Raw genomic sequence first — 17,790 nt, forward strand, 5'->3', positions numbered from 1 at the left:
GTTCACGAAGACACAAAATTGGGACAAAAGGGGATCAGGGTTCCCATAGGTGGCTTATCATTTTGAGGATGAAGCCTGATGGCCAGGCAGCCAAGGGCCTGCCTGCTGCTGAACCTGCTCCTTCATTCAGATGAGAGGTCAAAGCACATACTTCGTGGGGCTGGTATTACTGTGTGAGCACATTCCCACACAGAAGATATGTAAAAAAACTAATAGCACCCGGCATTTACCAAGCCCTCTATGACCATCCACTCACCATCACCACCCTGCGCATTCTAGGCAGAGTAAAAATCACGATTCTCTTTCCTTGAAGTCTGGTGCTTGCTCCCATCAGCCCTTCTGTACACATCTGTATCTTTCTTGAGCATAGCGCTGTCCTCGGTGCCACGAAGGCACTAAGAAATCTACATGTCACATGCCCCCAAAGAGTTTACGTGTAGAAGACAAGGTTAACACCATGTGAAGAAGGCAGAAGAGCCAAGAACATGGGGGAAAGTAAGTGATTAATTTTTTTTTAAGGTTTTATTTATATGACAGAGACACAAAAAGAGAGGAAAGACGAGCAGGGGGAGTGGAAGAGGGAAAAGCAGGCTTCCTGCTGAGCAGGGAGCCCGACATGGGACTCGATCCCAGGACCCTGAGATTCTGACCTAAGCCAAAGGCAGACACCTAATGACTGAGCCACCCAGGTGCCCCAAAAGTAAGTAATTTTATTTTAAATCCAAGTTTAAGACAACAGAAGGGTGCATGCCACTGAATGTGACCACCAAGTAAGCTGAACAGACAAAAACTGCTCCAATGTTTCAGAGAAGAGAAAGAGCCACCTCAGGCTGGGGGCGTGGGAAGGGTTGGAGGAAGCACTATTTGAGCTAAGTCTGTAAAACATCCAGGATTAGGGGAGACGGAGAAGGGAGAAGCTGCTGGAAGAGGCGTGTGTACCAGGCTGAAAGGAGGCAGCAACCCCCCTACCCACCCCCCCCGATAATGGAGAGCTCCTGGAGAGCAGGATCAGGGTCTTGCTCTCCTCTGCACGCCCGCTGCAGGGATGAGGTGGGGGCAGTTTGTGACATGAACGGGCAGAGGCACGGAGCCAGAGGGACTGAAACACCGAGCAGCCAGGGCAGCATAGGTGCTCTCTGCAGCTTTCCTGGACTAGAAGACCAGCTGTCCCCCTCGCCCCTTCACCCCTCTGTCCCGTTTCCATATCCCACCCTGGAAAGCAGCAGCACCCCTCTCAATGCTGGAATTCTGGGACCCTCAGCAAGTATCTCACCTCCTCTGGGCCCTATTTAAAGTCCAGACCCTACACTGAAGGGCATACTATAAGGTCTAGGCACATATTCTGGCAATGGGAAGGAGACAGAGCCTCAGCCCTGGGTACATGTCCTCCTCTCCAAGCTTCTGGAAACATCCTGGGAAGACAAAAAGCCCAGGCCAGGGCTGACAGGTAGATGGATCTTCTGGGTTCATTTAGCTCCCTCTCTGAGCTGGCTCACCCTCCTCTTCTGGGAGTTCAGACAGGCCCAGGGAACTCTCTAGGATTCCAGGCCCCTGCCCTAGTGCTGAGGCATCAGACAGAAAATTGGGGCAGGGCTTCTTTGGGGGAACATCTCAGTGTATTCAGACTGGCAGGTACTCCACGAAGGATCCATACGTGGCAAGGGTGGAGGTCATGCCATTCCAGAGGTTCAAGGTCCTGCTGTCACCTACAGCTTGCTCCTAGGGCTGGAGATCACACGGTCCACCTCTCACTTCGGGCCTCCACGGCCTGCACCAGGCCTTCACCGAGGATGGCCCAGTCCTCCAGGATCGCTTCCACATTGGGCACCATCACCAGCTCCCCACCTTGAGACGTCACCATACGCCCCTTCACATTGGAGGCCTATGGGAAGCAGAGAAATGTGGACTGAGTGTCCCAAAGGTACACCAGAGACAACACGCGGGTGGTGGAGGGGAACAGCAGTAGTGAAGACAGACATGCAAGACACGTGCTCCACACCTGACCCACGGTCACTCAGAGAGCACGCCACATACAGACAGGCATGCCCACATGGAACTGCAAGCACACACTCACAAACACACGGTTATCACCAGCCAGCACACCTTGAAGGGCTGGGGCTGGAAGCTGCTGGGCTTCCAGAGAACACCGATCACCTCTCCACCATGCTGGTCATAGAAGAAAAGAGCCAGGTCCCCAAAGGCCTCCTAGGAAAGGGCAGGACACAGGTAAGACTACAGGTGTTGGACACCTGAGACTCACCTCCATGGCCCCAGGTTCACTTGGAAGTCCCCTCCCCAGGTTTAGTCAGTCCCTTAGGGCCTACCCTGAGCTGTGCCAGATAGAGCTGAGGAGGATCATAGCCCAGCACAGGCATCAGGGAAGTTGGCCCTGGCTCACTGAGCAGGCCACGGCAGAAGGAGGCAGCTGGCGAGTCCACGGCTTGGCGGTGCCGGGGGATGTGGCGGGGAGACAGGCGGATCAGCACATCATACAAATCCAAGGGCGGCCGGAACACTGTCTGAGGAAGGGTAGGACAGGGTCAGCAGTGCCCACTGGGAGTTGAGAGGTGGAGCACAAAGCCTCCTACATGCCCACCTCAGTTTCCTCCTTCTCTTTTGTCTGACGCCCCCCCCCCCAAATTAGGGGCCCAAATGCTCATCTGAAGGTGGGAACACCAAGCCCCAGCTGGGGTCAGCTTCACCATCTCAGGAGGAGAGAAGCAGAGGCTAGAGGCATGCAGCCTGGAGAGAGCCAGGACCCTGGTTCTCCTGCAGGCTCCAGCACTGTCAGGCACCGTGGGCAGCTCTGATGCCTTCTGTGGATTCAGTCTCGCCAAACAAGTAGACAGAGCATCCAGTGAGGGCCCCCACACCTCCAGACTTCCAATGTTCAAAGGCAGACTCCCCAGAACCCCAGAGCCACTCTTGGTCAGGGGCTTACCCTGATGTCTCCAGGCCCCTGGGGATCCATTAGTTGCTTCTCTAGGACAGGCAAGGCCTCAGCAGCCAGGACCACAAGCTGCTGTAGAATCTAGAGGGGATACACATACAGCAAACAGATCAGACCTAACCATGGGTCTCTCTGAAGTCAGACTGAGCCTACTTTTTCCTTGGGGGAAGAAAAACACAAATTTGGAAGTAGGGATGGGATTGCACCTGGGGCGTGGGTCCATCCTGTGTCCATACAGAGTTTTTACGATCCTGGGGTGTAAAGATGACCATGACCGGGAGTTGTGTCCGAGTTGCCAGGAAGCCACTGCGGATGTCCCCCTGCTCCTCCACTGTGAATAAGAGGGGGCCCTGGGTCAGCCTGCTCCTTTCCCGACATGCTCTACTGCCCCAGGTCTTCTGCTGGCCCATGGCAGGGATTTTCTGATGGCCCTCCCCCAACAGACAAAAGCAATGAAAAGGACACCATGTCTGCCCCTGTTGGGTGGGGCGCTAAACTCCCAAGCTCAGCCCAAAGGCAGAATTTTCCACTGCCTGGCACCCCAGTCTAGTTTCCGGGCTTGCACAAGCTGAGGCTTGCCCCTGACCCCCTCCCACACTATGCTCCCACACACCTGGAGAATTAGGAAACTGACACCCTCCTCTCTGCTGGGACCAGGAGCTCCTCATGTTACAACTGCAAATCATCACCCCCACTCCCCAAGAGGTCTAGGCATCTAATCTGGGCCCTTTCCTGCTCCACACAAGACTTCTGACCCAGCATTCAGTGTCCCCCTTCTACTCCCTACTTCCCTTCACAGCCCCCACCAGGTAGCCTGCTTACCACCCTTAGCCCATTCTGTTTCTGATCATCATGTGAGCAAACCATAGCTCTCCAGCCTCAGAACTCCCTAAAGACTTGGACTTGGCCTCTTCTTCCTAGTAATTCCCCCACGCCAAGGCCACTGGAGTCAAGCACAAATATCCAGGAAAGGTTGGGCACACACACATAAAGGCACCTCACAGACTGACAGGGAGAACCCCATGTGCCCTACTCTGCAATCCATAAACCGTCTTTCCTACGGTAGTCTGACCCCAGTCCTACCACTTACCAGTGAGCTCGTTGTTGAGGTTGACAATGAGGGGGTTGTTCTTCCAATCAAAGGTTGACACCAAGAAAAGGAACCGAAGGAAGCCGACTTGGGGGGAGCTGAGAAAAAAGAGTGAGCAAAGAGTTTGGGCCCAACTACACACCCCAGGGCTCACCCAGTGGTCTAGACAACCTTGACCCCTTGGCAGGGATTAGGGGGTGGGAGGTGTCTCAGAACCCCTTCTGTCACCTGTTTCAGCTACCCTCTCCCATTTGGACTGAAGGTATAGCCTAAGGGATGAAAGCTGGCCCCAAGGGGAACTTTCTGTCTAAGGTAAAGATGAAGAGAATCACCTGGGAGGGGTGAAGGGCTCAGGATGCAGGAAAAGAGCAGCAACCACCAGGTCCAGGCCCTCGTCCGTGAACCCCGCACCCAGAAGCTGGGCACGTACCCACCGCTTGGCCAGCCGCGCCACACCTGAGAAGGCTGGGTGTTGCTGCTGGAGCCTGCGGATGGGAAGAGTAGTGGCAATGAGCCTCAGGCCATCAGGGCCCAAGAACAGTACTTCATCTCCACCACCACTCTCCACTCAACCTTTCCCTGAAGTCTCTCTCTAACACATTCTATACAGAATCTCACATACCCCTATCTAATGCCAACAGGTTGGTCCTATAAAATTCCCATTTTACCCATGAGAAATAAGGCCGGAGCAGGGGGGACCTCCTGCCCAAAAGGACATAGCCAGTGAAGTGGCAGGGCGAGGATTCTAGAATTTGCCTGACTCCATAACTCCTATCTGTATTATACCATCTGGCCTCTCAGACAGGGCCATACCCATGCAAGGCGCTGGTGAGCAGGGGCAAGTGCCTTGTCTCCCTCTCGAGGTGGAGAGAGGCAGGTGTGTCCCTCAAGGAGATCATCCCCTCAGGGCTCCGCATTTCCCTCAGGATCTGGGGCTCCCGCTGATAGGCCACACGAACCCGGAACACGAAACCATCCTGGTGAAAGAGGGTATCAGGTGAGAGATCCAGGTCAGCCTGGAGCACCCTCACACCCCATCTCCTCCCTCTGTGGGGCCTCCCGACCCTGCACCAGCCTAACCTTGAGGACGTCCGTGTGCGTGGCCGTGGCACGACACTGCAGCCCATGCTGTTGTGTCAGCAGCTCTGCCAGGCACAGCTGGAAGGCAGCTCGGACCCGCTGTATGGCCTCAGCGTCCTGTGGCCATTGACCACTGCCCTCCAGGTGACATACCACTAGGAAGAAAAGTAAGAGGTCTCGAGACTGTGGGCTGGAGTGGGAAAGTTTCCTCTCATCCCTCCCAAGAGGCTCCTCACCGGTCATGGGCTCCACGTAGGCTGGACAGGGCTTGTCAGGCCGGGGTAACAGCGAGGCCCGCTCTCGAAGCTGCTCATAGAAGGAGTAGGCTGGCTGGACTGGGGTAGGTGGAAACACCTATGGAAGAAGTAGGGCTGAGGAAGGGGCCTGAGACATGGGAAGAGTGAACATGGGAATTGGAAGGGTTGATACTGGGTGGGTGGGGCAGAGGTGAGGGATCACCAAGCAGAAAGGGCTCCCTGTCCCCTTGCACCTCACCTCAGTATACCGCAGCACTGGGTGAGCTCCCTGCACAGCAGACACAGTCAGCGGGAGACCTTCCAACCCCCACAGGAGGCGGCTGAGGTCATCATAGCAACGCACAGCTGCTGCCAGGGCCTCCTCACCTGTGCTGGAGGTCTAAGAAGGAGAACACAGTCAGAAGACCAGGACCCTACCGAACCCATCCCCCCTTCCCCACTCCACCCCCACCACCTGGGATTTTACCACAGCTAAGGCTGCCGTAGAGCCAGCCTCCCCTCTGCTGGACACTGTGGGAAGTGCAGTCTGGCTGAGGTAGGAAGTGCCCTCCACCTGCTACCTAATACCACCGCACAGGCTGTTCAGCAACCACCCCCCACCTAGACCCCAGCCCTGACACACAACCCTTACCTCTTTTGGGCTTTGGATCAATGCGTCCAGAAGGCCCCCCACATAGTGGACACAGGTATCTGGGATGTTGGCATGGCTGGGAAAGGGGCATAGCACAGATTCAGTGTGGGCATTGAGACTACTGGAATAAGTGACTGGACTTCAGCTGCTCAGCCCAAAGCCTGGGCCAGACCCTCCTAAAAGGCTCCCCAATCCATGGCTGCTTCCCGGCATCCAGATGCTAAGACTCACAGTGCCAAGAGGTGGGTGACCACTTGGTGGGGAATAAGGCGCTTCTGGGCCATAGAGCCTGCTTCCCAGACCACAGCTTCCCGAATGGCTCCATCCTGGAAACGCCGAAGCTCTGAGCGAGATCCCCAGAACTGGCGGAAGTCAGAAGCCTGAGGAAAGGCAATGGGTGGTAGGAGAAATCAACAAAGATGGGCTCTGTCAGAACCCCCTGAAAGGCTGCAATCTAAGCGGCATGAGGATAATCCACACTTCTGCCAGCGCACAGCTTGGACTTCTCAAGACAGGCCCAAATCAACCCCAGACCCCACGGCTCCTCACCTCGGGCTGGTTGGCCTCTGGACCCAGCTCAAGGACACTGGTCAGCCCCTCGGGCCGGAGGAGCAATCCCAGGGTCAGGGTCCCAGAGTCTCTGTGCTTCGGTGGATCTTGGCTGAGGTCCCACTGAAGGGTGTAAAAAGGCTGAGCTCAACTCAAGAATGCCCTAGCTTGATCGGAAACCCAGATATAAAGATCTAGGGGCACCTGGGTGGCTCAGTTGGTCAAGTGTCTGCCTTCAGCTTGGGTCGTGATCCCAGGATCCTGGGATCAAACCTCATATCGGGCTCCCCGCTCAGTGAGGAGCCTGCTTCTCTCTCTGCCTCTGACCCTCCCCCTTCTTGCACACATTCTCTCTCTGTAATGAATAAAAAAAAGAAAGAAAGAAGAAAGAAAGAAAGAAAGAAAGGTAGGTAGGTAGGTAGATCTAGCTAGAGGAATGGTGTCAACATTTTGTATCCCATGGGACTCTGGATCTAGTCCCCCTTAAGCCCACAAACTCCCCACCCCCAGAGCACCTCACCTCTGACACTGGGGGCCGAGAATGGGCCAGCAGGTGCAGACGGGACCCCAGACCCTGCTCCAGAAGCGTGGTCAGGGAGCCCAAAGCAGCAGAAACATAGTCCCCACCAAGATCCTGCAGCTCTGGCCACAGCTTTAGCCAGTGACATGCTGCCTGTAGGCGACTCAATGGATGGATACTAGAGGGGCACAGAGGGACAAAGAGACAGAATGAGGCGCTGCTGACCCCAAAGACCACCCCCCTCAAAACAAGGAAGATCTAAACATCTTCCTGAGCACATCTGCCCCATCACTGCAGCCCCAGGGAAAAAGGACCCACTGACATAGCCTGCCAGCCCTAAACTTACTGCAAGACATGGTCAAAAGCCCGGATCATGGGTTTGGGAGTCATCAACAGAAGCTGGAATCCGTCATCAGCTCTACTGTCCAGCAATGCCATAGACAGCCGTGCCTCATGCTGTACCTGCGGCCACAGGATAAACAGGGAACTCACATGTGAAACTATCACCACTCTACCCCTCTATTCATTCACCTGAGGGCTCAGACCAAGAAACATGCCTGACCTAAGCTCTTTGGAGAGGAGTTTCTGGGGCTCTGGGGCTGGCAGAAGGGACAGAATCTGGACCGGGACATGAGGGGTACTCAGGAGTGGGAGACGATTGGATTGGTACCTGGTGGTAAGTAGAGGCAGTAACATCAGCACAGAGATTGAGAAAGCCTGAGGAGTCCAGGAAGACAACAGGGAAGGCCTGGTGGAAGTCAGCCAGGGCCGGCTTGGAGGCACAGAGAGAAACCAGTTAGGATTGGGGCCTTACCATCAAGCCTCCTTGTCCAGACCCAACCCTGCCCCACTCACCAAGGAGGGATCTGAGCTGAGACATAGGCTGATCCCGTTGACTGTCAAATCTGTGGTGGCTGAAGTGAGCCAGAGAAGATGGGTGTATCAGAGGGTATCTTCTTCCCAGGGGACCCAGCCCTAATGACACTGTCCCTCTGGTCAGGTGACTACAACTGCCTGCCTCCAGAATTCAGTTTGTTCAACTGTCTGATGGCAACAAACTGAAGGATCCCTGGTAGGATGAGAGGATTCACAGGAAGAGTGGAACCCTTGGCGTTTCGGGGTCTAGCCACCTTACCCAGAAACTGCAAGACGCTCCTCAGGACCTGGTAGCCACTCATAGTGGTGTGGATCTTGCGTGTGGACACAAGGAAGGCAACCAGCATGGAGACAAGGAACCCACTGAACCCTCCCAGGCCCTGAAAATGAGACAGAGAGAGAGGCCCAAGCTTAGGGCCAGCCCGCCACCCTGTGAGGCAGGGAAGCTGCGCCACTCTCAACTCACCTTGTCCAGTTCCCGCTGCCGCAGCCAGACCTTCAGAAGTGCCACACCATCCTTCAGTCCCAAGGCTGAGCCCAGCACAGTGGACAGCAGCTGCATATGGGACTCAAGGGTCATGTCCTGCAGAACCCATGTGTTATAGTGGGGGGTGGGAGGCTCCGGGCTACCTGTGGGAGAGGGGAAGCCTCGGGAGGAGAAATCCCCACAACATCCTTCCCTTCAGCTCTACCTTGATACCACTGCCTGCTTACCATCCTCTGGGGGACTCTGCCCTCGGTACCAGGCAGAGCGCACGTTGTTCTTAGACGGCAACAGGCGGCAGGGGCGGAAGAAGTCAGGTGGAGGGCACGGATGCAGACGTACGGTGACCAGGCGCTCATCCTTCCCTGGGGGAGACAGGGAGTGCTGAGATCCTGCCAGGTGGTGCCCTGTACCACGCTCCTCCTACGTGAGGGCCCACACCCTCCCACCTTAGAATCTGAGGTCCTTATACCTTCCCCTTCAAACCTGAGGCCCAAACCACTCACCTTGGACTTGAGGTCCCCACACCTCCCCCACTGGATTTGTCACCCCAGACTGTGCCTTGGGCCCAGTGTGTGCCTCTCACCAGGGGGCCGAAGCAGCAATGAGGGTTTCAGGTGACAGCCGTTGGTGTAGGAGAAGCGAACACTGCCAAAGAGGGGGTCTTGGCCCAGATGGTGAGCCAAATGGGCCAGGTAGAGAGCGCGCTTGCGGAAGTAGCGCTGGTTCAACCCATCCTTGTCCTGTAGGATCTCCTGGGGAGGGTCACAAGAAGGGAGAGATGACCAGGCACTTAACTGCTAGTTGTTAGAGAGCTGGGAGGCCAGGATGAAGCCGAGGTAATTCAGTTAGAAACCTCAGGGATCTTTGCAGGGCCTGGGTGGCTCGGAGGGTTAAGCCTCTGCCTTCAAGCTCAGGTCATGGTCTCAGGGTCCTGGGATTGAGCCCCACATCAGGCTCTCTGCTCAGCGGGGAGCCTGCTTTCCCTTCTTTCTCTGTCTGCCTCTCTGTCTACTTGTGATCTCTCTCTCTGTGCCAAATAGATAAACAAAATCTTTAAAAAAAAAAAGAAACCTCAGGGATCTTTCCTGGCCAGAGTGTCTGAAACAGGGCTAACAACAATATACTTAGCTCTCAGACAAGGAAGGCAAAGTTCCAAACAGCAGCAACTGATCCAAGGGCACATTTAAGCTGCCCTCAGGAAGACAGCAAAAGGGGGAGCCTGGGTGGCTCAGTGGATTAAAGCCTCTGCCTTCAGCTCAGGTCATGATCCCGGCGTTCTGGGATTGAGCCCTGCATCGGGCTCTCTGCTCAGCGGGGAGCCTGCTTCCCTCTCTCTCTGCCTGCCTCTCTGCCTACTTGTGATCTCTCTCTCTCTCTGTCAAATAAATAAATTTTAAAAAATCTTTTAAAAAAATTAAAAAAAAAAGAATTCCTTAAAAAAAATAGAAGACAGCAAAAGAACAAATTTTGTTTGTTGTTTTTTAAAGATTTTATTTATTTGAAAGAGCAAGAGCATGAACAGGAGTGAGAGGGAGAAGCAGGCTCCCCACTGAGCTGGGAGCCCAATGTGGGGCTCAATCCCAGGACCCTGGGATCATGACTGAGCCAAAGGTAGACGCTTAACCAACTGAGCCACCCAGGCACCCCTGCCCTTTTTCCAGTTCAGGATTTCAACCTCCTGGCAAGTGGCAGGTGGGAAAGAAAGAGGGACCCAGGAATTTGCAGGTGGTCAAGGAACAGGCCCCTCATCACCCAAATACTGGACCTCACCCTGGGCATGGTCACTGCCATGTCCACATTGATGTCCGGCCGGATGCAGGTACCCAAAAGATAGCTGCCCACAACAGTGACCTGGGCTGGAGGCAGGAAGCGGAAACAGCCCTTCACGGTATAGGGCACTTGGTGGAGGGGTACTCGAACCCCAGTTGGGAGCCAGGTCTGGTCAGTCAGCTGTGGGGATAGAGACAGTGATACATATTAATTTGATTGCCTTTCTGACATGTCCCCCTTGATGTCTAGTAGACATCTGAAATTAAACACTTCAACATATTTGAAAACTCCTCGTCTTTCTGTAAACATGTCCTCCTCATTAAGGCAACTTCACACTAGTTGTTCAAGCCCAAAACGTTTAAATCACCTTCACTCATCTCCATTAAGAACACCCATTCCACTTTCAAGAGCATCTAGACACTGACCACTTCTCTACTTCTCCATCCTAGTCTGAGTACTACCTACCACCTTCTAGGGGATCACCACATAATAGGTTTCTAACTGGTCTCCCTGATTTTACCTTTATCTCCCGCCATTCTACTTTTTTTTTTTTTTCCTAAGATTTTATTTGTCAGGGGCGCCTGGGTGGCTCAGTGGGTTAAAGCCTCTGCCTTTGGCTCAGGTCATACCCAGGGTCCTGGGATCGAGCCCCACATTGGGCTCTCTGCTTAGCAGGGAGCCTGCTTCCTCCTTTCTCTCTGCCTGCTTCTCTGTCTACTTGTGATCTCTGTGTGTCAAATAAATAAATGAAATCTTAAAAAAAAAAAAAAGATTTCATTTGTCAGGGAGAGCACAAGCACAGGAAGCAGCAGAGGGAGAAGCAGGCTCCCTGATGAGCAAGAAGGCCGATGCGAGACTCGATCCCAGGGCCCTGGGATCATGACAGGAGCCAAAGGCAGATACTTAACCAACTGAGCTACTCAGGCGTTCCTCCATTCTACTAACACAACAGTCTGAGAGAACTTTTTTTTTTTTAAGATTTTATTTATTTGAGAGCGAGTGAGAGAGAGCATGAGAGGGGAGAAGGTCAGAGGGAGAAGCGGACTCCCCACAGAGCTGGGAGCCTGATGTGGGACTCTGGGATCACGACCTGAGCCGAAGGCAGTGGCTTAACCAACTGAGCTACTAAGACGCCCCAAGAACGTTTTTAAAAATGAAATTAGATCACATCACTGATCTACCAAAAAAATGTCCCATCAGTGGTTTCTCATTTCACCCAGAGCAACAGCCAAAGTCCTTATTTCTATGTACAAGGCCCTGTGTGAAATGCCTCCTTCCCCCATTGCCTTTCTGAACTCATCTCCTATTTTCTCCTCATTCAATCCAAGGAATATACCAGACTTACTCCTACATTTGAGCCTTTGTGTTGACTATTTCCCCTTCCTGGCACGCTCTTCCTCCCTTAGGTATCTATATGGCTGACTCACTTCCTTCAAATCTTCACACTAATGTCACTTCAATGGGGCCTACCTGAACCACCCTATTCAAAGTTGCAGACCACTCCCATCCTCTGATATCCCCACAATTCCCTTACCTTGCCCTACTTTCTCCTTTGCCCATAGTGCTTACCACTTTCTAACACTGCCACATGGTTTACCCACCATGCTTATTACCTACTATCTATAAGTCCAACACTAGAAAACAGACCTCTTTGTTCACCAGTGTATCCTAAGAATACAAGTACTGCAAGGAGCTAAGTGTTTGCTAAACAAATGAACACGTGGTTGACTGGACTTCCAGTTGAGCCTCCTGGCAGCGAAAATGAGCTTCCTAGCACCCCACCCCCTCTGGAGAAGAAGAGGCCCTGTTTCAGATGCCCACACTGAGGACCTCTCCGGGGCTTTCCATTTCTTCACATTACCTGCCTTACCTCTGTCTTAGGAGTTGAGGGCACCTTCAGGACCCGCTGGTTGACCTCCCGTAGGAAGGTATCAATCCGCTCCTTCTTCTTCTTTGGTAGCCTCACTTCCTTTAGTAGCTCCTCTACCTGAGAAAACAGACAGGGGAGAGTCCTTCAGCATCAGGGTCCTGAGCCCACCGTCTAACCAAAGCCCCAGCCACCCAATAGTACCTGTAAGCGAAGCAAGCTGGAATGGAAGAGACTCTCAGTCTCCCGAAGCCGATTCAGCTCCTCATTGGTGGGCTCCTTATACAGTTCTGCCCGGCTAAGCTTCACTGGCTGCAGGAGGCCCTCCACTGGAGGCCCCGCCAAGGTACGCTTCTTTGAGGACTCCTTCTTTCCCTCCTTGCCTGTGCTTTCTGGAGCTGGTTCCATCTCCTGTGGCCAATGAGGAGAGAAGTCACTGTGAGGTCACAGATGTCTAGCATCCACTGCCTGAAGTGCCACCATGATAGGATGTGGGCAGAATCTTCACAGGCTCCTGTTCACTCTTTTGAATGGGAGTCCGACTGTAAAACTCAGGATTATCATTACTTAGAAGAACATTACTGAGCTCTAAGCTGAAAACTCCTTGAGTTGAGGGCTTCTTGTCTATGTGACACCACAAGCATGGAGCCCTGCCTGGAGTTCGTAGGGTTAGTAGTTGAATGAGGCTAAGCAATGCTTGAGCTCCTTGTATTTTCGGTACTATGCACCAGGGAGCTTCCTCTTCTGCTCAGTTAGTCCTGGGAATCTGCAAATGCCACCTCCACTCTTGCTCAGGCACTACCCCTGCCAGGAAGCCCTGACTATAGACTACATCAGTATGAGTGGCCTCTGTAAAATATACTCAGTAAATCATCCAATCCTCAGTAATCCCAACAGAAAATACACACTTGAAAGGAGCCCCTGAGCTCAAGGTTCCACAGTTAGTATGCATATTCTGTAAGCAGGCTTCACAGCCTGGTCTGCAGGATCCAAAACCTTCTGCCCTACAGCCCTGGGCCCCGCCCCCACTCCACGGTCCCACACGGCTGAGAGCTCTACTGAAGGGTTCCAGAAGCACCACCTTGTACCCTGTTACAGCAGCGAGCACAGAACTGGGCACAAGAGGTTAGATCTCACACGATGACGAGGAAGACCTGGTTAGGAAAATGACCTGGTTTGGTCTCAACTTCCAAGTGCACAGTTCTCAAAGGAGTAAGCTTAATAAGCTTTACTGCTTCTGTCCAAATAAAGCTAGGTTCCGTCTCCCCTGACGGTCTCGGTGCACCAGACTGGAAACGTGATGGAATAAGGCTCTTCCAAAAGGGACCGCCTTCGCGCCCCTCGCCGACGAACTGCCAGTCTCTGCCACCTCTGGCACGTGAAAAGTCCTCTTTCCTTCCAGACAGCTCACCCACCTCTGGCTCCCCAGCAGCTCCGCGATCCTGCCCTCCCGTGGGCGCCGGCCCCATAACTCTGGGTCCAGGTCTTGCTCCAGCACTTCGGATTCAAAGCCCACGGACTCTGCACAATTTCTTCCCACGTTGGCGGAAGTGCCCAAGCCCTCCGCAGAATTACAGAAGCCTGGCAACAGAACTGCCGAAGGTTTGCGGTAAGCTCTCCGCACCGCGTGGGGACAAGACTCGTGCCGCAGGACTCCGCCCAGTTCCAGAGCCATTGGGTGAGTGCCGGAAGAAGCGCTGGCCATTGGCATCTGTCACTTCCCCAGGACCGCCCATCATGGGGGAGGGGCCAAACTGGATTCTCCCATTTACGGTCTCTTTGCGACGCCAGACCGGAAGCCTGCCTGCAGTTTATCAGTCGCTCTCTTTTCCTCACTTCCGCAGGTTGCGTCGAAAGGCGAAGGGCGGAGCTAGTTTGGGCGCTGAGGGCTCTTTACACCGACGATTTCTGTCCTTTTTTTTCGTCTACTACATCTTATCAAATAGCCAGTTTTGTCAGTTCTACCTTCAAAATATGTCTTAAATTTACTCATTCTTTTCTGTCCTTAGTGTCAAATTTAGTCCAAGTCACATCATCTTGTGCCAAAATTATAATACGTCCTCTCCAGTTGGTGATTAAATTTTCCAAATCTACCAAAATATTGTAATAATAATATAGTGAGCTCCCATATATCCTTCACCTACCCATCATAACTTAGTGTTTGTCTTGGGCGCCTGACTCAGTTGGTTAAGCATCTGCCTTCTGCTCAAGTCTTGCTCTCAGGATACTGGGATCAATTCCCACGTGGGGCTCCCTGCTCAGGGGAAGTTGGCTTCTCCCTCTCCCTCTGCCCTTCCTCCTGCTTGTGCACTCTCTGTTGCGCGCTCGCTCTCTCTCAAATAAATAAAATCTTAAGTTAAAAGAAAAACTTTTGTCAAATTTGTCTTTATGTATTTACATACTATTTTGCAGAACCATTTGAGAATTAGTTGCACACATCCCTGAATACTTTGGCCTATATGTAATAAGAACAAGGACTAATCATAGTCCAGTTATAAAATTCAGGAAATTTAAGCTTGATTCAATACTACTCAAATTTTACTAATCATCCCAATAATGCCCTTTACATAGTAGCATTTTATTTCCTGATGCAATATCATGCATCAATTTGGTTGTCATGTTTCCTTTCTCTGTCTTAATCTAAGAACATTTGCGAGCTCTCCCTTTTTTGGTCTTTCATGACAACACTTTTGAAGAGTATAGGACAGTTTCATTCAATAGCTTTTTCATATAGTATACATATTTACGTATATATGTTTGAATGTAATTACAAGTGACATACAATATACATACATAAAAATTACATATATACACATGCATATAGTTATATCTATGCATATAATTATATAAGCATATGATTACATATACATACAATTACGTATATACATATAGAAAATTACATAAGAGTATAGCTTGAATATTCATAAATGAAACATACCTATGTAACCAGCTCCCAGAAAAGAACATTTCCTGAACCTTTAGAATTTCCTCTTATTCTGCCACCTAGTCATTATGCCCCAACAGTAACTACTACCCTGACTTCTAATAGCACGGAATAATTAATTTATGCAATAGCTTTTAAAGGAGTTTTTCACAAGAGTGGCCTTGTCCTCCTTCAGGCCCTTCCCATGTGGTTGCCAGAATGAGTGTTCCAAAACTATCACTCTATCACGTCACTCTCCTCTTAAAAATTCACCAGTGACCCCTCCAGGGCACCTGGGAGGCTCAGTTACTTAAAAGTCTGACTCAATCTCAGCTTGGGCCTTGATCTCAGCGTCCTGAGTTCAATCCCCCGGTTGCAGGATTTTTCTCTCCCTTGGTTCTTGATCACGCCACTTTGAAGAATGAAGAGATAAACCAGAGAGAGTGATGGGCACCAAAGTAAGTTTTATTGTGTGATAGCAAAGTGATAGTACAAAGCTCCTAAAGAGGGAGGGAACCCAAAGGGGTTACCACCAGAATGTCTAAGTTTAGGGGTATTTATGGGCTTGTTGGCAGGATGTTTTAATCTGATTAACCCTCCCTGTGCCTGTCATCCAATCAGGTTTTTGTCCTATGGGAAAGGGTGGAGGGCTCCTTCTAGGGTGGGTGTAAAATCCTTTTAAGGGTGGTTTTCTTTGGTTGGGGGGCCTTATCCCCGCCTGCCTGCCTTCCAACTATCCTTCATTACCAGTGTTGGGCTCCATGCCCGGCATGGAGCCAGCTTAAAACAAAAAACAAAAAGCAAAACCTCAGCAGTGGCTCCCAAATGTACTTAGGATGAGATACAAGTTTATATAAAGTACTTTACTGGCTATACCATCTCTTTTCTTTTTCATTTTAAAATTTATTTATTTATTTGAGAGAGAGAGAGAGAACAGGGGGAGGGGCAGAAGGAGAGGAAGACAAGTTGACTCCCAGCTGAGCAGGGAGCCCAACTGGGGCACAGGGCTTAATCCCAGGACCCCGATATCACAACCAAAGCCAAAATCAAGAGTCAGACACTCAACTGACTGAGCCACCCAGGCGCCCCATTCAACCTTTTTTTGATACTCCACCCCTTGTTCACTTAGCTTCAGCAAAATAAGCCTCTCAGTTCTCTGGTTATAGCCCATTCTACCCATCTTGGAAACCTGAGCCAAGCTGTTTACTCTGCTTGGAATGCTTTTTCTCTTTTTCATCCTTCAGTTGTCAGGATAAGTATCACCTATTTAATTAGGCTTTCCCTGACCACCTAATCTGAAATATGTTTTCCCTTATCTTGTGATCCCATTATTTTCTTTTTTTAAATAGATTTTAATTGTTTATCAATTGTCTCTTAGTCCTTGACTGTAAATTCATGAAAACAAGGACCAGGTCTACATAGCCAATGCTTAGCACACTATAAATACTCAATAAATGTTTACTGAATGAATGAATGAGTGAATGGATGTAGCCACTGTCAACTTCCAATCTTCTCTCTTACCATCGAACTATTGGAGTTTCCCTACTTATCTTGCTTTTTTGTTCTGGGCCTTTGAACTTGCTATCCTTTTTGCTTGATGTTTTGATCCCCCCCCCCCCGCTTTATTGAGATATAATTGTTGGATGACCTTATGTTTAAGGTATACAAGGTGGTAATTTGTTATATGTATGTGTTACAAAATGATTACCACAGTAAGATTAGTTAACACATTTAACTCGTCCTTCGTCTCACATAATTACCATTTGTTGTTGTTACGGTAAGAACTTTTAAGGTCTATTCTCTTAGCAACTTTAAAGTACACAATACAGTATTGTTAACTACTGTCACCATGCTGTACATTAGATCCCCATAACTTATTCCTCTTATACCTGGAAGTTTGTATTCTGTAACCAACATCTTTTCATTTCTCCTACCCTTACCTGCTGGCACCCACAACCTACTCTCTGTTTCTGTAAGTTTGGCCTTTTTAGATTCCACATATAATTGAGATCATACAGCATTTGTCTTTATCTGACTTTATTTCACTTAGCATAATGCTCTCAGTGTTCATCAATACTGTCACGAAAGGCAGGATTTCCTTCTTTATGGTTAAAGAATGTTTTGATGGTTAAGGAAGGTTTCCTGGAGGAGATGGGTTTGTGCTAAGTCTTGAAGCGTAATTTGGGCTTGAATTGACTGAGTAGAAGAAGCAGCACTGTTGAAATCTGATCAAGCACTGAGGAAGATCAGAGAGCTAAGTCAACCACTCATTCCACACTGGTTGCCACTTAAGAAATGGCAAGCACTGTGTTCAGTCTCAAGGATAAAGAGATAAATAAGACATGATGATCACAAGTCAAAAACATGGAATTATGATTTTGCCCTCACATTTTTTTTAAAGATTTTATTTATTTATTTGACAGAAATCACAAGTAGGCAGAGAAGCAGGCAGAGTGAAGAGGAAGCAGGCTTCCCACCGAGCAGAAAGCCCCATGCGGGGCTCGATCCCAGGATCTCATGATCTCAGGACCCTGGGATCATGACCTGAGCCGAAGGTAGAGGCCCAACCCACTGAGCCACCCAGGCGCCCCTTGCCCTCACATTTTATAGGCTAGTCTTTCTATTTATTTTTTTTTAATCTAGCTTTGACCTTTATTCGAGAGACCAGATGGGTTGCTCCAGGATCTGGCTGCCAGTCCTGAGGCCAAGCAAAGGTGGAAACCCACATCTGGTCCTGCTTTGCCCTGAGCTGCAGCCTTAGCCCCAGGATCCTGCTTGCCACCACCTCAG

General features: G+C 50.8%; 1 protein-coding gene across 1 annotated transcript; it reads right to left on the reverse strand.

Moving 5' to 3' along the window:
• Positions 1-521: 521 nt before the first annotated feature.
• On the reverse strand, positions 522-13,680 carry NOL6 (nucleolar protein 6). Its single transcript, XM_080820151.1, has 26 exons — positions 13,493-13,680; positions 12,282-12,488; positions 12,081-12,197; positions 10,211-10,390; positions 9,024-9,192; positions 8,668-8,802; positions 8,420-8,583; positions 8,213-8,333; positions 7,933-7,991; positions 7,748-7,849; positions 7,424-7,539; positions 7,078-7,255; positions 6,558-6,680; positions 6,240-6,388; positions 6,009-6,084; positions 5,616-5,756; positions 5,357-5,474; positions 5,121-5,275; positions 4,854-5,017; positions 4,373-4,525; positions 4,041-4,138; positions 3,157-3,281; positions 2,942-3,031; positions 2,325-2,519; positions 2,104-2,205; positions 522-1,882 (listed from the first exon to the last, which is right to left on the reverse strand). The coding sequence occupies exons 1-26, from the start codon at positions 13,544-13,546 to the stop codon at positions 1,733-1,735; spliced, it is 3,441 nt and encodes a 1,146-aa protein (XP_080676277.1). The 5' UTR covers positions 13,547-13,680; the 3' UTR covers positions 522-1,732.
• Positions 13,681-17,790: the final 4,110 nt, after the last annotated feature.

This window comes from Martes martes (genome assembly GCF_963455335.1).
Source record: "Martes martes genome assembly, chromosome: 12".
Classification (NCBI taxonomy): Eukaryota; Metazoa; Chordata; class Mammalia; order Carnivora; family Mustelidae; genus Martes; species Martes martes.